The sequence below is a fragment of the Ursus americanus genome, chromosome 2 (assembly GCF_024610735.1).
Source record: "Ursus americanus isolate L20-20 chromosome 2, mUrsAme1.1.p, whole genome shotgun sequence".
Lineage (NCBI taxonomy): Eukaryota > Metazoa > Chordata > Mammalia > Carnivora > Ursidae > Ursus > Ursus americanus.
Genome location: NC_142128.1, coordinates 49,630,774 through 49,655,516, shown reverse-complemented (window position 1 = coordinate 49,655,516; position 24,743 = coordinate 49,630,774). Strand labels below are relative to the sequence as shown.

The 24,743-nt window shown below is 47.2% G+C and overlaps 1 protein-coding gene across 1 annotated transcript in view; it reads right to left on the bottom strand.

The window, feature by feature from the left end:
• Nucleotides 1-24,743, bottom strand: part of UCK2 (uridine-cytidine kinase 2) — a 69,104-nt gene that overhangs the window by 13,683 nt on the left and 30,678 nt on the right. The window contains exons 2-3 of the mRNA XM_045809664.2: nucleotides 6,304-6,463; nucleotides 5,165-5,261 (exon numbers count right to left, since the gene is read on the bottom strand). Of these exons, the coding sequence (XP_045665620.1) occupies nucleotides 5,165-5,261; nucleotides 6,304-6,463 (257 nt within the window). The remainder of the gene's footprint in view (nucleotides 1-5,164; nucleotides 5,262-6,303; nucleotides 6,464-24,743) is intronic.

Sequence of the window (24,743 nt, the reverse complement as noted above, 5' to 3'; positions counted from 1 at the left end):
GGGGAGTGGGAGAGGAAGAAGCAGGCTCATAGCAGAGGAGCCTGATGTGGGGCTCGATCCCATAACGCCGGGATCACGCCCTGAGCCGAAGGCAGACGCTTAACCGCTGTGCCACCCAGGTGCCCCTCTGGCTAGCTCTTCTGAGCTCTCCCCATAAAGCAGAAATAGAAGGCAGTTGTCCCTCTCCTTGGAGTAACAAAACGTGCTGTTGAACGCACAACAGAGACAGACAGAAGCAGATGTGATTTCTTCTTTTCTCTGGAGGCGTCTCCAGGAATGCTCTCAGGCTCGGCATTTATGGAAGCTAACATTGAACTTTCACAAACAGAAACTCACAGTCTTCTCCCAACAGCCCCACCCCTCCCCTGTCCAGAGGCAACTGAAGGAGGCAGGAAGGGACCAGAGAGAAGGAGGCAGAAAAAGGAAGTTGCGCAGAAGAGGAGAGAGGAGAGGAAGCATCTAAGGGGAAGGAAAGCCTCCGGAGCTCCATCTGGCCTGGCTCCACCTCCAGCAGCACGGCGGCTGTGGGTCCGGGGCTGCAGGTGCTCCTCCTCCTCCCCCTCCTCCTCCTCAGTGAGGCAGGGGTGCGCTATACCTCTCCATCTAGCCCACAGTGTCTCCATCTGCTTCTGTCCTAACCATCACCTACTGCCCCTTGCTCAAAAGTCATTGAAAGGAAAGTAGTAGTTACCAGTGCAAAGTTTACTACTCATGCGGACATTGAGGAATAAAACCAAATAAAACAAATTTTTTTATGGTTCCTTAAGACAATGGGTTTTTCTGTGCAAACACAGGGAAGTCAGCAGCTGCCCACGCAAGAGGATGCCCTGAACTTCCCTCCTGTAAACACTCTTTGATTCCTTATTAGCTCAGACCCTTGGGTTCCTGTCTAAGTTCTAAGGCAGGCACTACTGAAGCGATTACCAAAGTGGCAGAATAATGAGCCATAAGAGACAACAGAAGAGGACCGGGTGAGTAAGATTAGGAGACTCTAGAACAGTGATGTGACGTGGATGCACACAGAATCATCTGGGGCGATTTAAAAAAAAATATGTACGGGGGCGCCTGGGTGGCACAGCGGTTAAGCGGCTGCCTTCGGCTCAGGGCGTGATCCCGGCGTTATGGGATCGAGCCCCACATCAGGCTCCTCCGCTAGGAGCCTGCTTCTTCCTCTCCCACTCCCCCCTGCTTGTGTTCCCTCTCTCGCTGGCTGTCTCTATCTGTGTCAAAATAAATAAATAAAATCTTTAAAAAAAAAAAATATGTATGGCCGCGGGTGCCTGGGTGGCTCAGTCGGTTAAGAGACAGACTCTTGGTTTCGGCTCAGGTTGTGTTGTCAAGGTCGTGAGACTGAGGGGCAGCTGGGTGGCTCAGTCGTTAAGGGTCTGCCTTCGGCTCAGGGTGTGATCCCGGCATTCTGGGATCGAGCCCCACATCAGGCTCTTCCGCTGGGAGCCTGCTTCTTCCTCTCCCACTCCCCCTGCTTGTGTTCCCTCTCTCGCTGGCTGTCTCTATCTCTGTCAAATGAATAAATAAAATCTTAAGGAAGGAAGGAAGGAAGGAAGGAAGGAAGGAAGGAAGGAAGGAAGGAAGGAAGGAAGGAAGGAAAGAAAGAGAAAGAAAGAAAGAAAGAAAGAAAGAAAGAAAGAAAGAAAGAAAGAAAGAAAGAAAGAAAGAAAATAATTGTTTAAAAAAAAAAAAGTCATGAGACCGAGACTCTGTGCTGAGAGTGGAGTCTGCTTAAGATTCTCTCTCCCTGGGGCACCTGGGTGGCTCAGTCGTTAAGCATCTGCCTTCGGCTCAGGGCATGATCCCAGAATCCTGGGGTCAAGCCCCGCATCGGGTTCCTCCACTAGGAGCCTGCTTCTTCCTCTCCCACACCCCCTGCTTGTGTTCCCTCTCTCGCTGGCTGTCTCTCTGTCAAATAAATAAATAAAATCTTTAAAAAAAAGAAAAAAAAGATTCTCTCTCCCTTTCCCTCTGCGCGCCCCCCCCTTGCACGTGCACACACGCGTGTGCTCTCCCTCTCTCTCTCAAATAAATAGAATCTTTAAAACAATGTATGCCTGGGCCCTACCCTGCGGAGCTCTGATTTCATTCATCTGGGGTAGAGCCAGAGTGCTGGTGTTTTATAAAACCACCCCAAGTGTTTCTAACAAGTGGCCAGGGGTGAGGAGCACCAGTCTGGAGGAATGTCAGCTACCAGAAAACAGGGCGCCTGCCCACCGTGGTTTAGGATAAAGAACTTAACCGGACAGAGTTCAGAAGGGAAATGGGTAGAAGAAAGGACCAGTGAGTGAGTAAAATTACAAGCCACCGTGGGCAACTGCCCTGCATGAAGGAGGGTGCAAAGTCTTGGCTGGGACGCCCAGGGCTCCGTCTGGAAAACATACTACCAGAGTCACCGTGACCGTGCGAGGTGTACGTGTGCTGGTCAGGACACCTAGCGGAGAAGCATGAACAGGGAACAGGTGGTTTTCTAACTCAACAAACATGCCTCATCAATCCCGGGAAAGCAGGGAGAACGTAAATGTGTGCTGGTGTTGGTACCCCAAGAACCTGGACTCGAGCCCTTCCCAAGGGAGCAGGTCCATCTCGGGAGGAGCACCCTTCAAAACAGCCCAGAGCTAACAACACATCTACTGAGGAACCACCAGCCCAGAACACACGAGGAGCCACGCTTGGTGCAATATTCTGTGCAGACGTTCAGAGTCTGGCTGGGAAGTCCACATGAGATACCGAGACTATGAGAGCATCTGAGATACCCTAAATCCAAGCCTCTCGTTTGGCTTATGAGGAAGGGCAAGGTCAGAGCAGGGTATTTACAGCAAACAAGAGTCTCCTCTTAGTCCAACATCTGTTTGTACACCCCCATGAAAAGGCGCGTGGATGGTCGGGAGCAGTAAACTCTGAACAGCTGGGTCCCTAACAAGTGGCCCTTGAGAGTGGAGGGACTGCTGTGGTCAAAAGTGGTCAGGAGAAGTTTCACAAAGAGATGGGCTGTAGGCCACCGAAAAATAGGGTTATAAAATATATGGTCTGAAAAGAATCAGGAGGAAGAAAAAGTGAATCACATCTAGATGGGGAATTCTGCTGCGGTTTCTTTTGTTAATCTGTGAACCCCTCCTGCTGCACAGGCTACACCCCCGCCCCCTTCTATCTGGTCAGGTCCTGCCTCCTGCCAACCACCGCCTGACCTCGGGCCCTTAGGAGTCTCTCACCTGGGCTACTACTCCAAGGGCTTCATAAATAACACTGTGGATCCTCTCTTCCTGCCACCAGAATGATCTGCTCCCACATAACAGCCGTCTGGGACTCCTTACTGCCAACATGTTGGCGCTCTAGCCGTCTCCTCTCTGGGGCCTGCCTCCTAGCCACTCTTCCGCACACTCACCCCCATCCTGCCACTCCTAACCAGATGCAATTCCCCACCAAGCTCATCCCTGAAATGCTTCCCGACCCGTTTACCTTGAAAATCCCCTTCTCCAACGACTTCTTATGCTTTCCAATATACAGCTTAAATATCGCCCCCTCTATACAACCTGCTCTAAATACTCCAGCCCTCCCTCCCTCCTTCACATTTCACCATGGGCCCTTACCTTAGTTATCAAGCTGCATTTTAATTCCGCAGCAGGGCTCCGCCCTGGACCTGAGAGCTGGCGGGCTCCCTGTGGGTCTCTTGTGGACAGGACATCACCCCCACTCCCTGCTAAGGCAAGAAACTACAATTCCCAGAATCCTTTTCCCTCTGGGTCCCAGGGTGCTTTGCCAATGGGAAATGTAGAAGATGAAACAAAACCCACATAATTTTTAGGGGACCTTAACAGCCACACAAGACAACTTTTGCAGACACTCCACAAGTCTCCCCCCGCCCTTGGAGGCTGGGGCACAGATCTGGCAGCTTCTTAGACTTGCCACGGACCCTGGCTTCTTCTCCAATGCCTCAGACTACAGCCTCCCAGATCTTAGCTCTCCCAGCAGCCCCCTCTACACTCTTATTAGCTCCAATTCCTATACTAAACCTCTTTTTGCCTGCACGGTCTATGGTGGTTTGATGCTGGAGGTGCATCTTGTTCTTTGAGTTTTCGGCACAGTAGCATCTGGTCCATAGTAGGACACGCTTCAGAAGATACCGGTGAGGGATGAAGGGGAGGCGCTAAGCACCCTGGCTTTCCAGCACAATGTGTTCACTCCCTTCCTCCTCCAACCAGTCTTTGCCACACCTCAAGTTCTGGGAAAGGCACAGAACATGTGAGGAATCCCGCACTGATGGCGGGCTGAGATATGAACTAAAGGACACACAGGGAGATAAAGATGGGCTTTTAATTATAGAGACATTTGGTAGTGAAAGATGCATGAAATCTAATTTCCCATTAAAAAAAAAGAATTCCACTCGAGAGAATGAAAGAAAGGAACCAAGAAAGAAGGATGAAAAGCAGGTGGGAGAAACTTTCAAAACAGCACAGTGCTGAAAACAACACTTACTGACCAATTACTAGCCCAGAATAAGGAGCAACTACGCGTGCTTTAAATGCCATTCAGAAGTTTAGAGTCCGCCTGGGAAGTCCCCAAGGAGACAGAGTGAGCACAGAGTCCTGGGAGGCTCGAGGGAGCTTGGGAACCTGGCCAGCAGGTGCGAGTCCTCTTGTAGCCTCATGCAACCACTCAGAGGGAAAGAAGATGAGCCCCGCCTCTAGACCTAATCAGGAGCATGAACACAGATCAGCAGAAAGGACTAACTGAGAAACTCTCCTGAGAGTTGAGCATCTGGTCTCCGGTGACCTCAGTGCTCTCACACAAGGTCCAACCAGGAGAGAAGAAAGAACAGTTTTCTTTGTTCTTCCTGTGTCCTCTGCCTGGCCCCTTTACATCTTATTCCAGGAACAAAGCTCGGGGCTGTGAATCAGGACAAGTGTATAGTCCCTCACCTGCGCCCAAATTCATGAACCTGTCCTTAGAGAGTTAGCAAAATGTGATGAGCGTACTGTTCCAGGAAGCGCCAGGTAAACTCCCCAACCCGTGCACACCCACAGCGTACGCTGCTGCCGGTCACAGACAGGCGGCCATGGGCAGGGGGTAGGGGAGAACGCAGTCTGCAGCCTGAGAAACGGGAATCCTCTGAGAGCGGCGAGGAGCAACGCCCAGCCCCGAACAGCTCACTTACCGGGAATGGGAAACAAAGTCATACACGGGAATCTGCACTGTCTTCCCTTCAGTGATTTCTTTGAGTGTCTTGAAGATGAGTTCATTGTCAAAGGCATCTGCAGGAAATCAGACGGTTAAAACGTTGCCGAATTTTAAAATGATTTCTCCTATAATTACCCACATCTATTTCCTGGACGTATACCACACCCTAGAGGAATATATACACCCCACCGAAAAAAGCCAGATCTCTACCCAAAGCAGAAGGCAAATGTCCTGGATCTCAAAACAGAATGTATGAATGCGTTCTGAGAAACTCACTTCTTTTTTCTACCTTTCCATCCCACCCTTGGCCTCTGCCATCTCTCTCCTCCAAGTTCAGCTGCTATCCTGAGAACTCGCACACGTTAACCTGAAAAGCATACGCGCGACTAGGGGAGCATAAGGGGCACCAAGTTTTGATTCCAACAGTTGTAAGAACCAAAACCAGTGACGCCTGGGTGGCTCAGTCGGTTAAACTTCGGCCTTCGGCTGGGGTTATGAGATCCCAGAGTACTGGGATCGAGTCCCACATCGGGTTCCTTGCTCAGCGGGGAGCCTGCTTCTCCAGCTCTGCCTGCTGCTCCCCATGCTTATGCTCTCTCTCTCTGACAAATAAATAAAATCTTAAAAAAAAAAAAAAAAAAAGAACCAAAACCAGCTAAAGGGCAATGTGCTCATCTGGTACTGTCAAGGCAAAAGTCACGCAGTCATCCTGGACTCTCCATGGTCCTTTCTGCTAATCAGTGAGTTTCATACCCTGCCATGTGCACACATGTGTGGGATGGGGGAGGCGGAGGGGGCCCTGGCTGCTTTAGATCAGAGGCAGAAAAGGATGTGTTCATGCTATCCTGTGTCTGGCCAATCTCACGTAACAGGCTCACATAGAGTCGCTCTGGTTCAGATGCAGATGCAATCCGTTATTTACTAAGCCATGCAACTATGCATGCGTTTCCAAAATTCCTTCTTTAGGCCCCACCATAACCCCGCAAGGTATTTATTCATCCCCCATTTTATCAATTGAAACAGATTCCAAGAGGTCAAACAACTTCCTCAGTGAATGAGAGGGCGAGCACATACACCCACACACCCACACACCCACACCCTCAACTCCTGACTCACCCGGGTGATCGAAATTGAACTGGCCCTTCAGGGCTTTGGCCTTCTGCTCCGAAGTGAGGACGCGGTAGAAGCTATCCTGGCTCAGGATGACCACCTGCTTCTGGCGACAGTCCACCTCATTCTGTCCCAGGAGCTGCACAATCTTAGCACAGACGGAAGACTGCAGGAGAGAAGAGAAGGCGGGGGATTTAAGGCTACAGAGTAGCTCACGGATGCACACGCCCCACGCAAGGGGCTTCTGGAAAAAGAATCCAAAGGCTACCATCTTGCATGATGGATTAGAAGGCTAAAGGAGAAAGACAGTTGGCTGAGAGGGGGTCCCAGAGTCTCTTCCTCCCCTTCCTAAACACAGCTTACTACTCGCAGGTATCTGCAGGGGCCTCAGCGGGGAGGAGGGCGGTAATTCCTACCTCCTCTTCCATGAAGTCTTTTCTAAAGCCACGATTACAAAGGAGCACGAATTTATTTATCCCTGCTTGTGCCCTGGTATAGATAACACACAAAACTGCAGAAAGTGGAAAAGAAGGCACAGTGATGACGTGCGGATGGCTTAAAGGGCCTCTGGGTCCTAAGTGCCTAGAGCACATGCGGAATCAAAAACCATGGCCAGAGAACCCGGCCAATTAGCAGTAAGGCCAAGGTCAGGGCTTTGGTCCTACTTCCCTGGGTTACTTTTGCTCTAGTGCCTGGCCATGGACTAGTTCGCACTCACACTCACAGTAAGCCTGAGGGCTGCTTCACACACACACACTCCACCCCTTACGGACTGCAGTGACATGGGACACAAAAGGCGACCAACACCAAAACCAAAGTGGGGTATCCCTGCCGCGAATGGGACAGCCGGCTCCAGATCAACTCAAACCTACGCGCTTTGTGTCATGTTGCTGGCAATACACATATCTACCTATGATGTTGTGAAAATAAATGCTTAATTTAGTCCTCCTTGCACTTCAGGCACAGTTCTCAAAACCCTTGTATTTCCTATTTTGAGTGGAGGGGCACACCCGTCTTTGTTATGTTAAGGAGGAGGCTTCTGGAAAGAACCTAAGGGGGTAGTTGCCAGGGGGACCAACCTTGTGATTGGGTTAGAACTTTCAGTCCTACCACCCTGACCTCCAGGAAGGGGAGGGCAGAGGGCAGGAGCTGGAGGCTGAATCAGGGGTCAACAATGATAGAACCAGAAATGCGTGTGTCATGAAGCGTCCATACAAACCCAAGAGGATGAGGTTTGGTGAGCTTTCTGGTTGGTGAACGCCTGGAAGTGTGGGGAGAGTGGCCTGCTCAGAGAGCACTGAAACTCCACTCCTCTTCACACCTGGCCCTACACAACTTCTCTTCCACCTGGCCAGTCCTGACTTAAATCCTTTTATAATCAACTGGTAACCTTTTAAGTAAAATGCCTGCGTTCTGTGAGCTGCTCTGGCAAATTAATCAAACCCAAGGAAGGGGCAGTTGGAACCTTCAATCTATGGCCAGTCAGCCAGTAGTACAGGTGACAACAGGGACTTTCAACTGACACCTGAGGTCAGGGCAGAGGGGGTGGGGGGGCGGTCTCGCGGGACTGAGCCCGACCTGTGGGAACTGATGCTATCTTCAGGTAGTGTCAGAATTATTGGGGGGGATTCCCAGATACCCTGCTCATGTCCGGAATTGCTTGTTGATGTGGGGAAGACCCTCCCCGCCCCACACGCTGGAATTGGAATTGGGGTACAGAACCTAAAATCTACCTCTTTTTCTCTCCCATAATACATACTCTTCATCAAAAGAAAAACATAAAAAACAAGTGCACTCAAAAGAATGAGATACTGAAGGACCGTATTTACCAACTTGTATCTTTCTTCCATTTTGTACAGATTAATTTAAAAATAAGAATGTCTACATTACAAAAACCCTACAAGCCATAGCTGAACCTCCTTATGGAGCTGGCTGACCTAATTACAAGAGACGATAAAAGTGGCATAGATAGAGATTTCTTGGGCTCAGTCTTGGGAGCTTGCTTCACAATAGAAGTTACTTTACCAAATGGTTTTAACAAGGAAAAACCAGGACACTTTATAAAGTTACATTTCTCAGAAGCTCTGTATTTGCTTTGTCGAAGCATAAGGAAAACTGGACATTCCTGTTGCCCTAGTCAATCCACACGAAAGTATTTTGCACAATATTTCCTATTGCACCAATTGTGACACACAACCAAATAAGGATCTTTGGACGAACAGTATTTTGACTCGATTGTTAATTATCTGAAAACTACTGGGACACCTGGATGGCTCAGTGGGTGAAGTGTCGGCCTCCGGCTTAGGTCATGATCCCAGGGTCCTGGGATGGAGCCCCATGTCGGGATCCCTGCTCAGCAGTCTGCCTGCTTCTCCCTCTCCCTCTGTTTGCCACTCCCCCTGCTTGTGTTTGCGGGCACGCGCGTTCTCTCGCTCTCCTGTGTGTGTCAAATAAATAAATCTTAAAAAAAAAAAAAAAGAAAACTATTTTACTTTTCTGACATTTTCACATATTAACAGAAAAGCATTTAAAACAGGATTTTTGGCACAGCAGCTATTCCAGGAAAAAAAAAAAATCACAGAAAGGTAAAACTTGCACATGACTTAAGCTGGATTCAAAAATGAAAATACCACAGTAGAATCAAAGCCTCTATACAATTATAAACTATACATTTTTAAACAGGTGCCAGCCCATCATTTCCTTTTCCTAACTTCCATCTGGTTCTTATATCCTAAGGCTACTCAGGGTCCAAGTCTACACCTGTAGCTTTTATTAGCAGACAGAATTACTTCTAGAAGTCCAAACAACAAAAATGAACAGAGGGCTTCATGGGACCAGATGTACTTATCTACTTGATTATTCAAATCGTGGTATTTTTTACTTCTAGCTAAAATCCATTAATTTTTTTAAAATATGAATAGCAATCTCACTACTACCAAAAAACGTGTATATAAAGAAGTTACATTACCTAATTTTGCAGGTAAACCATCATTTCTCTTAATCCAGGTACAAACTAGGACAAATGGATATAATGGCCAATAAAATCAGGTTAATGATCACATCCAGAAAGCCAGCGTTCATCACCATTTCTCATCAAGGATATATCTGGCTCTCTTGCTGGCCCACAGTGGTATCCCTCGGCTCCATGTCTTCATGGGCCTGTTTGGTGATCTTACTTTCTACAAACACACCATCACCTGTAACTGATTTAGTAAGTCAGGCCCTAGGCCACGTGTTCCATGACAACCGCCCTTGGTTGTCACAAGTGCTGTCCTTCCCAGATGTGGAAACCACGTGACATGACTTGCCTACAACCCTGCTTCCTTTAGGCCTCAACCTAAAGGGTAGTCAGAAGTCCCAAGGCAGGAGTCCTTTAACATAAACACCACTGTGTGAACAAGCAAACAACATCTGTCTCCAGGTTAGTCTAGATTTTTCTACTATTTTCTACTATTTTCTACTATTTTCGTCCTCCTGGAACTAGACAGCTGCTGAACCAGGGGCAACAGGTACACAGGGGTTCATTATACTATTCCTCCACTTGAGGACAGGTTTGAATTTTCACACAATCGGGAGGAAAGAGCCCTACAGAGACTCTACCTTGCCTTGTTTGAAGTCTGCTTCTTAGGTCTCTTTCATTTTAATTTGCCTTCCCCCTAATCTTGCCCTCTTCAACAGGATGAAATGGAACTCCAAGGTGTCTCGTTATCTCAAGAAGGGAAATAATGACTAGGGTTGGAAAAGGCAGGCAGTCGGGAGCTTACCTACCGACACTAAGAGTGGGCAAGGGGCCAATCAGTGGGGTGGCCTAAGGGCTACAACGATTATGTCACAGGAAGACAAATACTGTAGGATTCCACTTAAAGGAGGTATCTAGAATAGTCAAATTCACAGAATCAAAGTAGAATAGAGGCTGCCAGGGCCTGGGGGAGGGGAGGAAGCGGGGAGTTTTTCAATGGAAATACCTTCACTTTTACATGATGAAGAAGTTCTGGAGATCAGCATCTAACATATGACTATACTTAATACTACAGAAATGTTCACCTAAGTATGGCTAAGGTGGTACACGTTACCCAATGTGTGTATCACCACAATTCAAGCAAGCATTATTATTAGAACAAGACCAAAATGGGCATTTTCTTCCTAGTTAGTACTAGGCTCAGTATTTTTAAATGATCTCACTTAGGACAACCCTATGTGATAGAAATGATTATCATACCCACTCCACTGACGTGAAGACCGAGGTGAAGACAGGTTACATGACTTGCACAGGGCACAGGAGGGAGAGCCAGGACTCAAGCCAACTGGTCTAACCCTAGAGCTCACCCCCCTTACTGGCTGCACCGACCCGGCAAATAGCTTTTGCCCACTGGAGCTGAGCTTAGTTTCAGTGACATCTCCATTCTCAGTGCAACGTATCCACAGTATATTCTGTTCCTGACATTTCTAGCACATTTTTCTAAAGGTGGGGAGGTGGAAAATAAGCCAGCCAGGACTGTGGGTTGCTGTCTGAATTTGGAGTGAAAGCCAGGTCGATATGAGGTTATCTTTAGAATAAAGTGGGAGATACAGATAGAGATAGAGAGAGAGATAAACACACAGAAACACACACACACACACACACACACACACGTATGCAATAATCAGTGGAGGGGATCTGAGATTTCTTCACTTGTATGGCATTTGAAGATACCATCTCCTTTAATTCCATTACAACAAGATGTGACTATTTTATCTCTTTTTTATCTAATGAGGAACCTGAAGCTTGGAGTCCATCAGTTGAATGCCTTGTTCAAGGTCCCAGAGCTGAATCTCAAACCACAGCTCTTCTAACTTCCAATGCCCGATTCTTTTCACTAGTCCGGAACCGAAGCCCTGATATTCTCCATGAACAGACTCTACTTCCAGAGATCAGTGATGGGGGAAAGGAGACACGGAGGGAACTGGTTAGGAATATAACTCGGTTTTTTGTCCCGCTGCATCATGAGAGTCAACATAATGGTAAATGTCAAAGAATTTCAGAGAACTAAAGGCAGGGGAGTGACAGGCGTATTGAAAAGAAGCTGAAAGGACACACAGACACACAGACACACACACACACAACTGTTCGAGATGTCTGGAACCTAAACTGGAGTCTCTTCAAAAGACTCTAGCTGTTAGGAGCCAGTCACTGGGAGCCCAAAGGCTCCGTAGTTCTGAGAACATGCACGCATTCGACTCGACGATCCGGCCAGTCCCCCAGATGTGCTGAACAATGTGCCAGCCTCGTTTCTCAAAGAGACACACTTCCTATCCGGAAAGCCCCAGGAGCAAGCAGTCAACAGACCCTCCAGCTGGCCCTGCAGCTGAGTGGCCACAGGCTCCTGTCCTGCCATAGGAAGTATGATTTCTCTAAAGCGATTCTCATGGAGGAGGTGGCTCCGACGGCCCGGACACCATCTAACCGTGCTATTGCTGGTGTGTGTCTGTTCCACACGCACCATCGAATCCTTCAGGTCCTCTGTCCAGTTCCAATACTGCTGACAGAATAAAACTAACAAACAGGGCAATGGAGCTCTGGGTAACTTCTTTGTTAAGAGCCCTCCACCCTCCACACGTAGCTGCTGAGAAGCTGGACGGAGGCCAGCCAGAGAGCCCAGGAGGCCTTCAGGCTGGGTGGGTCCCTAGAGCAATGGGCTGGCATTTCGTAAACGCGTCCTTAGAGAAGAACGGACGAAGGGACGTGCTACCCAACATTTAGGAATCCCATCGAGGTGCTTGCCCCACTCTCGGTAAGCTGCCTCAGGATCTGGCGGAGGGCTGCTGGGATGGGGAAGAGCCTAGCAACCATCCAACCCAGGGCTGAAAAGAGCCAGCTCCAGGTGAAGGGTGTTCTTCATCACGGCCTCCTGGTCCTTAGGAATGCGTTGTGGATGTCCTTTAACACCTGCCCTGAACCTGCCACCGCCATTAGCTAATTAGCTCAAGAAGGCCAGGTGCCTCTTCAAGCAGGGGGACCCCATCCAGCTCCTTCACTCTGGGACTGTTTGCAAGTTACCCCAAACACTGCGGACAGCAGCTTTCGCTGTCACTCACATTGCGTAAGAAACATTACCACTAACTGACACGGTGTCCAGCACGCCCCCCAGACATGACATCACTCCTCTGGGGGCAGGGGTTGCCCCCACCCAGCTCTGAAGCTCTAATTTACAGGCATGAGAAAACTAAAGCACCAGTAATTTGCCCTGGGTAAGGTAAAACAAAGCTCGAACATGCCAACGGGATTCCCAACAGAACTGACCGCGTGGCAGCCACAGGGAGGCGGTATTCAGGGCGCTCTGGTAATGTCTGTAAGGACATCCATCTTGGGGGCCTGGGTGCCCCAGAACCCATGCACTGCAAGTGGGTTCTCCTGGCCAAAATACAATTACCGCCACCCCTTCCCCCCCCACACACACAAATACCTAAGTCAGAAATTCACTAAATTGTTATGTAATCTAAGAGTCTTAGGTACCAAAAAGCAGCCACAGGTCAATGCAATAACCTACAAGGCCCCTGGACCAGAGAGACCAACTGTGACTCAGCATTTGCTCCCTGAGCCTCGCAGGACTGCGCACCTGCAGGGCTCGCTCAAGTGTATGCCATGATTACCACAGAAAATGTATGAGTTCATCCAGAAGACTTCTTTATCCTTCAGACCTGGTTTTTTTGTTTGTTTGTTTAAGATTTTACTTATTCATTAGAGAGAGAGAGAGTGTGTATGTGTGTGAGAGAGAGAGAGCACAGAGGGAGAGGGAGAAGCAGACTCCCTGCTGAGCAGAACGCAGGGTTCTGGCAGATCCCAGGATGCTGAGATCACGACCTGAGCCGTAGGCCAAAGGCAGACGTTTAACGGACTGAGCCACCCAGGCAACCCCCGACCTGGTATTTGTAAAAGCATAGCTTGCCCTTCTCATTCTTAAGATGAGCCTCCATTCCATCCAAAGGGACTCAGGCACGGACAGCTAGCTGCGCACCCCACTCTCAGTCCCCAGAATTTTAGCTGGGCACCTGGCCCTGCTTCCCAGCCTCCCTTGCGGCTCCTGGTGACTGTGCTAAGTTCTAACCAATTTGATAAGCAGGAGTGTAGAGTGGCAGCTTCCTGGAATCTCCTTAAACCATCAGGGTCCCTGTTGCCTCTCCTTCCTGTTGGGTGGAATGCAGACTAGAGAGCTGGAGCACAAGTAGCCACTTTGCAGCCCTGATATCATGGGACTAAAGGTAGTGGAGCAGCTAAATTAAGGGAGTCCCAGACTCCAATGATCACAGAACTGAGAGAGGAAGCACAGTGAGATAACTCATCTTGTTTAAACCCTGTCACTTGTGGTTTTCTGTCCTCTCCAACCGAAATGACCTTAATACCGAGGTCAGCCCTCACATACCCAGGATACCTCAGTGCAAATCTTCTCTTGAAAGCTGGGGTAATTCTCATGTCCTGGGCCATGACGCTGCCTTACTCATCATAGAAGCCATGAATATCTCATCAGCCAAGTCATTTCCATGGGAGTTTTAAAAGGCGGGGTGAGGAGGACCACTTGCCCGACCAAGGTCCCCAGACCACGGGCACCTCTCTGCCACTTGCCAGCATCTATGTAGCGAGCCTGAGGTATCAGAGCAGAATTCAACATCCTCCCCGCCTTTCAGCACTTGCTTACGCCAACAGGCTAAGCTCCACAGAGGAAACAGTACCTAGGAAGGGGAAACCCAGAATATAAACAGTACCAGATAAAAAAACTCCCCACAACAGAAGCTCTCGGTTTTAATTCCCGATCCATACGCTGGGGCTGCGAAGGTAGTTTAGTCTAGAAAAACCCGGGTATTCAACTGCATGACAGAAAAATCCTGGTTGATCAAGAGTCACCAACATAAACGTGCTCCCAGGACTTTTCGGTGAACTGTCCATAGCAGTAAGCTCCATTCCTAGGAAAGACATTTTGAGAACTCACTGCTGGGTTCGGAAAATTTACATGTTTGGCTCTGCTCTCGGAAGTCGTGAGCGCTTACTGAAAAACCCTATCAAGGGGCACTTATCAACTTAAACTGCTTTAGAGTCAACTGGGGATTAATGAACAACAGTTAACACTTAAGAGCTACACAGAAGGGGCGCCTGCGTGGCTCAGTCCATTAACCGTCTGCCTTCGGCTCAGGTCATGATCCCACGGTCCGGGGATCCAGCCCCGCGTGGGGCTCCCGGCTCAGCGCGGAGCCTGCTTCTCGCTCTCCTGCCCTCCCGCCCCTGCTCATGTGCTCTCTCGCAAATAAATAAAATCTTTTTAAAAAATTAAACTAAAAAAAACCAAAGAGCTACACAGAACACGCCAAATGCCAGCACCTATTCGCACGACCTTGCAGACACTCCCTTATTTAATCCTCAAACCAGCCCTGAGAAGGTGGGTGTTCGCATCATCCCCACTTAGGCAGCAGGAAATGGGCACAGGAGGCAGATCACACAGCTAGCCCAGGATCAAGGGCAGCGGAGCTGCTCCTGGAACGCGGGCAGGCTGGCCCCAGAACGCACGCGCTTCGGCACTACACACACTGCTGAGCCTTGCCACACGAGAGGGAGACCTGTTCCCTCCCCGAGGGCCCCAACAACCCTGCACGCACAGGTACAGTGCCAGCAATGAATACACAGGAGCTGCCGGGAGCAGAACGCTGTCCGCAAGACTCTGCAATTTACTCTCTGCAGGTTTCGCAAAGCACAGGCTTCCTTCGAAGTTAATTTTTCTTTTTCTTTTTTTTTTTTTAAGATTTATTTATTTATTTGAGAGAGAGACAGAGAGACAGACAGAGAGAGTGAGCATGAGCAGGGGGAGAGGGAGAGAGAGAGAGAATCCTGAAGCAGACTCCCCAGTGAACATGGAGCCTGATGTGGGGCTCGATCCCAGGACCCTGAGATCATGACCTGAGCTGAAGTCAGGAGTCAGCTGCTTATCTGACTGAGCCACTCAAGCGCCCCCGAAGTTAATTTTTCTGATACACATTTTCCTAGGAGGCGGGCAAGACACATCACTTCTGATTCCCTACAATTCGTTCTCCGGGGAGAAAATGGTATTTAAGTACACGTTAAAGGAGGCCGGACGGATGCTCTGGGAAACAGGTGAGCCCCTGCAGGTGCGTTCGAGCAGAAATGAGCAAAAACGCTTTAAGACCTCGCCGCCTTGAAACAGATGCACACACACGGGCATGTTACGAACTGGCGAAACCCTTCGAGAAAGCAGCACAGAGGAAGGATCCTAACATTCCTGCCCTCTGACCAGCTATCAGACTTACAGTGGGATCAGTGACGGTTACAGGAAGATGATGTGTAAATGCGTAAGCGGGAAACAATACAGACTGGTGTGCGCGCCAGGACTGTCACCACGTAACATGCGGCTGAATGCCACGGGGCAAATCTGGAAGGCAAACCAGTCAAAACTGAAAACTGCAGTATTTCTTCCACATCATCTCAAAGAAAAAAAAAAAAAAAAAGGCGGGAGGGGGAGGGGGAGGGGTGTGTCCCTGCTCCCCCTGTAAAGCCAAGTGTTCATTTCATCCACAGCCTGGTAAACAGCTGCCACAGAACAAAAGCCAAACATCAGGCAAGACAGGACTGTGCTTGTCCCCAAGCAGCAACGAGGCCTCACAACTGGGTTAAAATGATTCAGTACAAAACAGTGATTGATTCCAGGCTCCCCTCGCTGATTCTGAGCCTGCATACGGAAATTTGTGGGTATGTCTTTGTATCCCCCACAGGATAAGCACAAAAGGCACCCCCCCACACACACATACACACACACTTAAAACCATCTAGGCTCATTGCAAGCTTTGATGACTTTGCTGCTTACGAAGCCCCCTTGGAAAGGTGGGAGCAGAGAGGAAGTCTGCTGAAGGGTCAGTTCTTACCGCCTCGTGGTTGCAAGTGAGGCTGGATCTACTTCCTTCCCCCTTTTCTTTATTTGAGGGTTAGGAAACTGGTTGAGAGGGTAAGACCCAGCAAACCAAGGCCCTTGTCCCAGGAAAAGGTGAGGATGTCTTTGGAAGAGGCATACCCAAGCCCGCCCACCTGCTGTAGCCTGGCTTACTGAGTGAGAATAATATGTCTAGCACAGAAATTAGGGCCCAGGACTCAAGTTCTTCTGAGAGAGAGACACAAAAAGAAAGCTGACACTCTCCCCCTTGTTTAAAAAAAAAAAAAAAAAACATGAATGGGATAAAGGAGGGCACAGTGTGCCAGTTGGGTCCTCTCCTCAATCTTTCCAAATTGAAGGCCACACATGGGTAAACGTTTAATGAAGACTTAACAGCACAAGGGTGCTTTGTTGTATCCACTATAGCTGAGTTAACTCTTCCTTCCCAGCAATCCTCCTCCACACTGTGGAAAACCAGAAGTCAAACTATCTGGTTATCAAAAGATTCTTTTTTTAAAAATTTCCTCTTTAGGTCTCCTCCAGCACCCAGGCCTAAATACAGAGCAGCAGGGAAAGGAAACTGAAAACACTGTGCCAACAACCCACTTCCCTTCCCTTTTGAAAGTCTCTTTTAAAGTGTCTTTGAAAACTCAACGTCATATTTATTCTTCATAGCTTTGAAGAAAAGCAGTTCAAATCCTCTATGAGCAGACTTCATTCTCGTGAGGTGCCCCTTCCAGGTGTTGATGGATTCATCGTTTATCAACCACCTCCTAGGCCCCCAAAACAACTCTGGAATCAAAAAATAGATCAAAGAACTCCCAAGGTGACACAGACCATGTGACTCCAGAAAGGATGGTGCGTTGACCACACTGAAAGTCGTCCTCAATTATTAGGGCCCATGTACTGCTGGAAACTAAGAGGAGTTAAAGCAAATATCCTCTCAAAAGAATGATTTTCTTTCCTTAATTTGTGGAACTGAAGCTACTATCAGTAAATACAGGCCCAACTTCTGTTTTACAAGCACACGAGTGTGTCCCACTGATCTGACAAAGGCACAAAGGCAATCCCACAGAGGGAGGGGAGCCTTTTCAAGAAATGGCACTGGAGCAACGGGACGTCCACAGGCAAAACTATGAGCCTTGACCTGAACTTCACACTTTATGTAAGAATTAGCTCAAAATGGACCATGGACTGGGGTGCCTGGGTGGCTCAGTCAGTTTAGCGTCTGACTTCAGCTCAAGGCATGATCTCAGGATCCTGGGATCGAGCCCCCTGTCGGGCTCCCCACTCAGTGGAGAGTCTGCTTATCCCCCTGCCCCTCCTCCCTGTGCTCCCTCTCTCTCTCTCTAATAAATAAAGAAAATCTTTAAAGAAAATCTATCAAATTTATTAAGGAAAAAAACAGGAGAGAGTCTTCAAGATCTAGTGCTTGGCAACATTTTCTTAAGCTTGACACCAAAAGCATTACCCATAAAAGGGGAAACTGATAAAATGAATTTCCTCAAAAATAAAATGTGCTCTGTGAAATATTCTCTTAGAATGAACAAATGAGCTACAGATGGGGGGAAAAATACTTGTAACACGCATGTCCAACAAAGGATTAGTATCTAGAATACATAAAGAATTCTCAAAACTCAACAGTAAAAAAACAAATAATCACAATTAGATTACGGGCAAAAGACATGAAGAGACATTTCACCCAAGAGGATACACAGCTGGCAAATAAGCACATGGGGATACGTTCAACATCGTCAGCCATTAGGCAAATGTAAATTAACATCAAGACGACATGTCACTACATATCTATCAGAATAGCCCAAAGAAAAAATAGTGACAACACCAAATGCTGGTGACAATGGGGAGAAAAGATCATTCATACAGTGCTGGTAGAAATGTCAACAGTTCATCTACTCAGGAGAACGATTTGGCACTTTCTTTCTTTTTTTATTTTTTAAAGTAATCTCTACAGCTAACGTGGGGCTTGAACTCATGACCCTGAGTTCAAGAGTCGAATACTCTACCAACGGAGCCAGTCAGGTGCCCCCAACAATTTGGCACTTTCTTAAAAAACTGAACACGCAATTACCGTATGACCCTGCCAGTTGTACTCCTGGGCATTTATCCCAAAGAAACGAAAACATGCTCACCCTGAAACACGTATACGAATGTTCACAGAAGCTTTATTCCGTAATAGCCATATTGGAGACCACTCAGATGTTCTTCGAGGGGTAAAAGGTTAAGCGAATTGTGGTGCGACCATACCATGGAACACTATGTAGCAGTGAAAAGGAAGAAACGACCACCTGTATAAATTTCCAGGTAATTTTGCTGAAGAAAACGAAGGCAATCCCAAAAGGGTAAATACTGTAGGATTCCTTTTATGTAACACTCTAGAAAAGACAACTATGGAAACGGAGAGCAGGTTAGTGGTTGGCAGGGATTAGGGACAAGGGGGAATGGTAGTGCAGAGAAGGCAGGGGGCAGCAAACAGAGGGCAGCCTGAGGGAGGGACCCTGCAGTGAGGAGAACGTTCTGTATCTTCACTGTATCAGTATCAATCCCCTGGTTGTGTTTTGTAAGCCACTACCATTGGGAAAACTAAGGAAAAGGTACATGGGACCCCTCTGTATTACTTTTTACAACTGTGTGTGAATTGACCATGATCTCAAAAAAAAAAAAAAAAAGATCAATGACCATTCATCTTCTACAATCTGTCTTTTATAATACCAGAAATTCAAGCTCTCCCCTCTCAAAATTCTTTTTTCCTCACAAACCCCAAATAACTAATTGGTATGGAGTGAATGTGTTCCACATGTGGGACAGACATGAATGGGGGGGAGGGACACAAAAGAACACACTGTTGTGGGCTGAACCGTGGCCCCCAAAAACATACGACTATGTCCCAACCTTCAGAAACTCAGAATGTGACCTTATTTGGAATAAAGGTCTTTGCAGATAGAAGGTTAAGCATCTCAAGATCATCCCGGATTAGGATGGGTACTAAACCCAACGACAAGTGTCCATAAAAAACAGAAAAGGAGAAAATGCAGAGACACACAGGGAATGCCGTGTGAAGACAGGGGTAGGGACCAGAACCTATAAGCCAAGAAGCTCCAACAGCAGCCAGGAGAGAAGCATAGACCAGATTTGCGTTCAGAGCCTCCAGAAGAAACCATCACTGCCAAACTAGATTTTGGGCTCTGGCCTCCAGGACTGCAGGAGAGTAAAAACTGTTTTGTGTATTAAGCCAGTACGCGTGTGGCAATTGGTTACTGCAGCCCTAGGAAATGAATGCACCTGCCATGTTTTAGTGGGCTCAAATTCTCTCTTTTTTTAATCACAGAGGCTGCGAGCACTTTCTTCAACTTCTATTTTTATATACTCCTGGACACAATTTTTTTTTCTTCTTTCAGAGGATACATGCCATAAGGACATACCATTTCACTTTATAATCTTTTCCTGCAGAATTTTTCCTGGTGTTTCTGTTTGCTCTACCAGTGAACTATCGCTAGCTGGCATTATCAAGTTTCTACTTCCTCAAATATCCTGGTTAATCATTATCATGCATTCCCAACAGATCCAACCCATTTTTGAAGACTTCGACTATACTTTGAAGTGAAACTGCACAGCCTTGAACTTAATCTACGGTTTGCCTGGTGACCAAGAAGTTGCTTCTAGGTCTGGCAATGTGCTTTACGGCCTTTATAATGAGAACCAGGCACGCTTCGGTGGCTCAGTTGGTTAAGGGTCTGCTTTGGGCTCAGGTCGTTCAGGTTGTGATCCCAGGGTCCTGGGATCCAGTCTCGCATCGTGCTCCTTGCTCAGCGGGGAGTCTGCTTCTCCTTCTCCCTGCCACTCCCCCTGCTTGTGCTCTGACAAATAAGAATCTTTTTTTAAAAATTTTTCTTAAAATGAGAAGCAATTACTAGGCTGCAGATACGTAAAAATACTATTCAAGGGAGCTTTTGTGTTTTGATAGAAATGCCCAATAAACTTCTGAGCAAGACAGATTAAAAACAAAACAAGATAGACAAAAGCTACCCACTTACCAAAGTTCTAAAAGGCAAAAAATGGGTCCTCTGGAATCAGGCTGGGCACACAGGACCTGGCTTGGTTCCTGACACTGCTACAACCACACCAGGCAACAAAACCTCTCCGACTGTTACAACTGTTACCAGCTGTGAAGCCTGATATCCCCTCCACCAACGGGTGCTAAGTGTTAACGGGATGACACACAGCCGACCGTGGTTAACACAACAGACATGTTCAATAAAAATTATTCTCTTCCCTAAGACCCGTCAAATTTTCATTGCTATAAATATTTCTTGTTAACAGTCTATTGAGATGCTTTTCTTTCGTAATTCAGTTGAAGCCTTTGTGATTCATGCCCCTACATTTGCCTTTCTTCCTACCTACCAAAACTAAGAAACACCATTCTCTAGTGCAGAATTCTGTTAATTTGTCAGGGCTTTACTGTTCCCGTCTTGCTGATCTAAAACCTGAGCTGAAATTCTGGTTGATTTTTTTTTTCTTTTTTTTGCAGTTCTCACCCCAGTTTTTGCACTTACTTTTACTTTCGAGGTTGTCAGCTGTTCCAGAGGTAGGATCACCAGCCAGGTAACAAAATTTCAAAGGTAAAAAATAGCACCGAGTAGGCCTCTTCCCACCCTGTGTCCCCAGCACCTTTCTGACAACCTCTGGGCAGCCACTGTTTTCCATTCTGTACCCATCCGTTCAGAGGTGGTCACTGCAGCTCAAAACCTGCATGTATGTGAACTTTCCAAGCAGGAACACCTTCATTCACTCCCATATCTGAGACCATCCCATGGTGCATTTAGGAACACCTGCTCTGTATAAGCCTCACAGTATTCACAGGAAGGAACCGCAGCTCATCTTCCACTGATGGACATTTAAACGGTGCTCAGCTTTTTCTAAAATAAGCTTTATGGGGGCACCTGGGTGGCTCAGTTGGCGAAATGTCTGTCTTTGGCTCAGGTCATGATCCTGGGGTCCTGGGATTGAGCCCCACGTGGCGCTCCCTACTCAGTGGGGAGTCTGCTTCTCCCTTTCCCTCTGTCCCTCCCTCCTGCTTGTGCTAGCTCTCTGGAGCACACGGTCTCTCTCTCTCAAATAAATAAAATCCTTAAAAAATAAAAATAAAAACAAGCTTTATATAAGTAGGACAAGTTTCCAGTACTGGATTTGCTAAGGCCAACAATCTGCATTTTTTTAAACTTCCATACATAAGCCCAGACAGCCCCCCATCAATGATTCACATCTACCAACCTCCTCATACCCTTTAAGAATATCTAACTTCATGCTAGCAATCTAATTTATTGCTCTAAGTGAGAATAAACATCTTTTCTATGCCTAAAAGCCTTCAGTTTTTCTTTTTCTTTCTTTTTTTTTTTTAAAGATTTTATTTATTTGACAGAGAGAGAGAGCCAGCGAGAGAGGGAACAGAAGCAGGGGGAGTGGGAGAGGAAGAAGCAGGCTCCCAGTGGAGGAGCCCGATGTGGGGCTCGATCCCATAACGCCAGGATCATGCCGAGCCGAAGGCAAACACTTAACGACGGAGCCACCCAGGCGCCCCAATTTTTCTTTTTCTGAAACCATGCTGTTGATGCCCTATCCTCATTTCTCTGCTCAGTTATGGGTCTCTTATACCTGATTCTAAAAAGCTCTTTATATACTAAAAAAACTGGCCGTTTCGCATTGTAACACAAATATTTTTTCCAGTTTACGGTCTTTTTACTTTGAAGTGGTGTTTCCTGTAGAAAAATCTTAACTTATGTAAATTGATATTTTCTAATGTTTCTTTATCCTGTTGTAGTTAGAAAGGACTTCCCTACATAGAAATGTATACTAAATTCCCCTACGATGTCTTCTCTTCCATGACCCTCACACCCTTTCTTTGCCTTCAACTCCCGAGATCCTGCCTGGATTGAAGGAGGACCACGAGACGGCAGGAGGGCTGCAGGCCAGTGGCCCTCTGCACCAGAAGCTTCCAGCCAGACGGCCAGGGACACGGATGGCAAGCAACTGAACGGAAATGAGATGCAGCGCTGTGGGCTGTAAGAAACTTCCTGTGCACATACAAACAGTTACAGAAAAACCTGCAGCTGTGTCCCTCTGGAATTCCTCCGGAAAGAGGCAGGCTCTGCTTTCAACCCTCAGGCCCACAGCTGCACAGAGGCTAAGGGATCTGGCCGGCGGCCCCACGTGAAGAGCGGGAATCCGCAGCAAGTGTGGAGTACGTCACAGACGAAGGCCACACGTAAAGTTACTTACTTTACAAGGTGTATTTCTCCCACCCCGTGCAGGATATTCTGTTCAGAGTATGAAATCCTGTTTCTCCCCACCACGGCAAATAGCTAAAACAAGCACACGCCCCCACCAAAACAAAACAAAACAACAAAACACCAAACTAAAGACTCATGGGGAGTTTCAGTCCAAACGAGCCTTCCATAAATGAAACACAAAACTGAAGACAGGAAAGTAAGAAGCACATTACATACCAAGTGTCTGTAATCTTACCTTGATGATCTCCTTCTTCCCCCCCTCCCCATCTCCCTTGAAATGGCTCCTGCACATTTCCAGGAAACAGCACTCAGTTCTCTTGGGAAAGCGTCCTCTAGTGTGCCGTCTCTCTCCAGGATGGAACGAGAAGCTTGGATCTCTTCTTCCCACATCATTTAAACAGAGACTGGCTCAATAACCCCTGTGAGTAGCAGCTAAGCATCTTCTTTCATATATTAAAATTAACTTTAAAATCGTACTAGGAAAACTGGATATTCATGTTGGAAAAAAATGGGGCTGCCACCCCACCTGTCACAATATACAAAAATTAACTCTAAATGGATCAAAGGCCAAAATTAAGAGCTGACACTATGAAACTCCTAGAAGAAAACACGGGAGGAAAGTGTCATGGCATTGGATTTGGTGATGATTTTTTGGATATGATGCCAAAAACAGAGGCAACAAAAGAAAAAATAAGATGCACTTCATCAAAAATTAAAAGCTTTTATGCATCAAAGGATACTATCAACTGAGTAAAAAAACAACCTAAGGAATAGGAGAAAATCTTTGCAAATCTCATATCCAATAAGGGATTGGTATCCACAATATATAAAGAATTCCTATGAGTCAATAACAACAACAAACCAATTAAAAAATTCACAAAAGACTTGAACAGACACTTTACCCAAGAACATATACGGACAGGCAATAAGTACATGAAAAGATGTTCAACGTCACTAATCATTAGGGATACAAATCAAAACGAGATGATATGCCTTTTCGCATCCATTTAGGATGGCTACTATCAGAATTAAAAAAAAAAAAAAAGGAAACAATAAAGGTTAGTGAGGACGAACCAAGATGTCCTCCAGGGTCTGGGTCAGAGGACTGAAATATAGCACCTAAAGCCATGACAGGGAAGGAGGGGGAGGAGGGAAAGACCTTACCATAACACTTTTTTCTCAGTTCCAGAAATCAATTCCTCAATAATGAACACTTAATTAAAACAAATCAATAGCCTGTATTACTAGTTACCAACTTCAGGCCATGCTCCTAAGGGGTACTTACTTCCTGGTATGGGAACAACACAAGCATAGACTTTAATCTCCCAGACCGAACGTCCTCTTCCAGGAAGATATAAAAGATCGCCCCTTGCAAGGACCTTTGCTCCTAGTCTTCCTTTGCTTCATCTCCCTGCTCCCCTTCCAGCCAACCACTCCCTTCCAGCCACATGCCAAGTATCTGGGGAAGAAACAGTGATGGAGAACTAGAGTTCTGCCAAGCACGTGGAAGCATTAAGCTTGGTCTCACCTTCATAGAACCAAGAATCCTGGCATGACTTCTGTCACTGCTGATGGGAGCCGCATCTGATTATGAGTATTCTATACTTATTACAGCCGGGGTTCTCCCAGTTAACCATGCCCCTTCCTTCTCCAAGTGTTCTCACGGGCTCCCTGGCAACGATCACCAGTATGCTCATTTCAGATCACTTTTACGATGCTCTCATGGTAGACACTTTGTTTGAAGAGCTTCCTACTGAAATGGAATGCACAGCCAGTGGCTCGCTTTTTTATGTGGGAGAGGTTTAAAGAGACAATATGATACAAGCCTATCTTTCCACATGAAAAAAAAGTAAAGAGTATATAAACGGGGCTGAGTGAGAAAGAACGCCAAGCCCCCTTCTCTGCAAAACAAGCAAGAGCGGGTACATATGGGTGGCTCAGCCAGTTACACATCTGCCTTCGGCTGGGGTCCAGGGTTCGAGTTCCGAATCCGGCTCCTTGCTCAGCGGGGAGCCTGCTTCCCCCTCTGCCTGCCACTCCCCCTGCTTGTACACTCTCTCTCTCTCTGGCAAATAAATAAAATCTTAAAAAAAAAAAAAAAAAAAAAAAGCAAGAGCAGAAAATGGAGAACTGTCATATCTCACCAGTGTTTTCTCCAGTGGCTCTCACTGCCGCACTCACCATGACTGCTGGGGGAGGCTCACCGCCTTGCCACCCTGGCAACACACCGCGT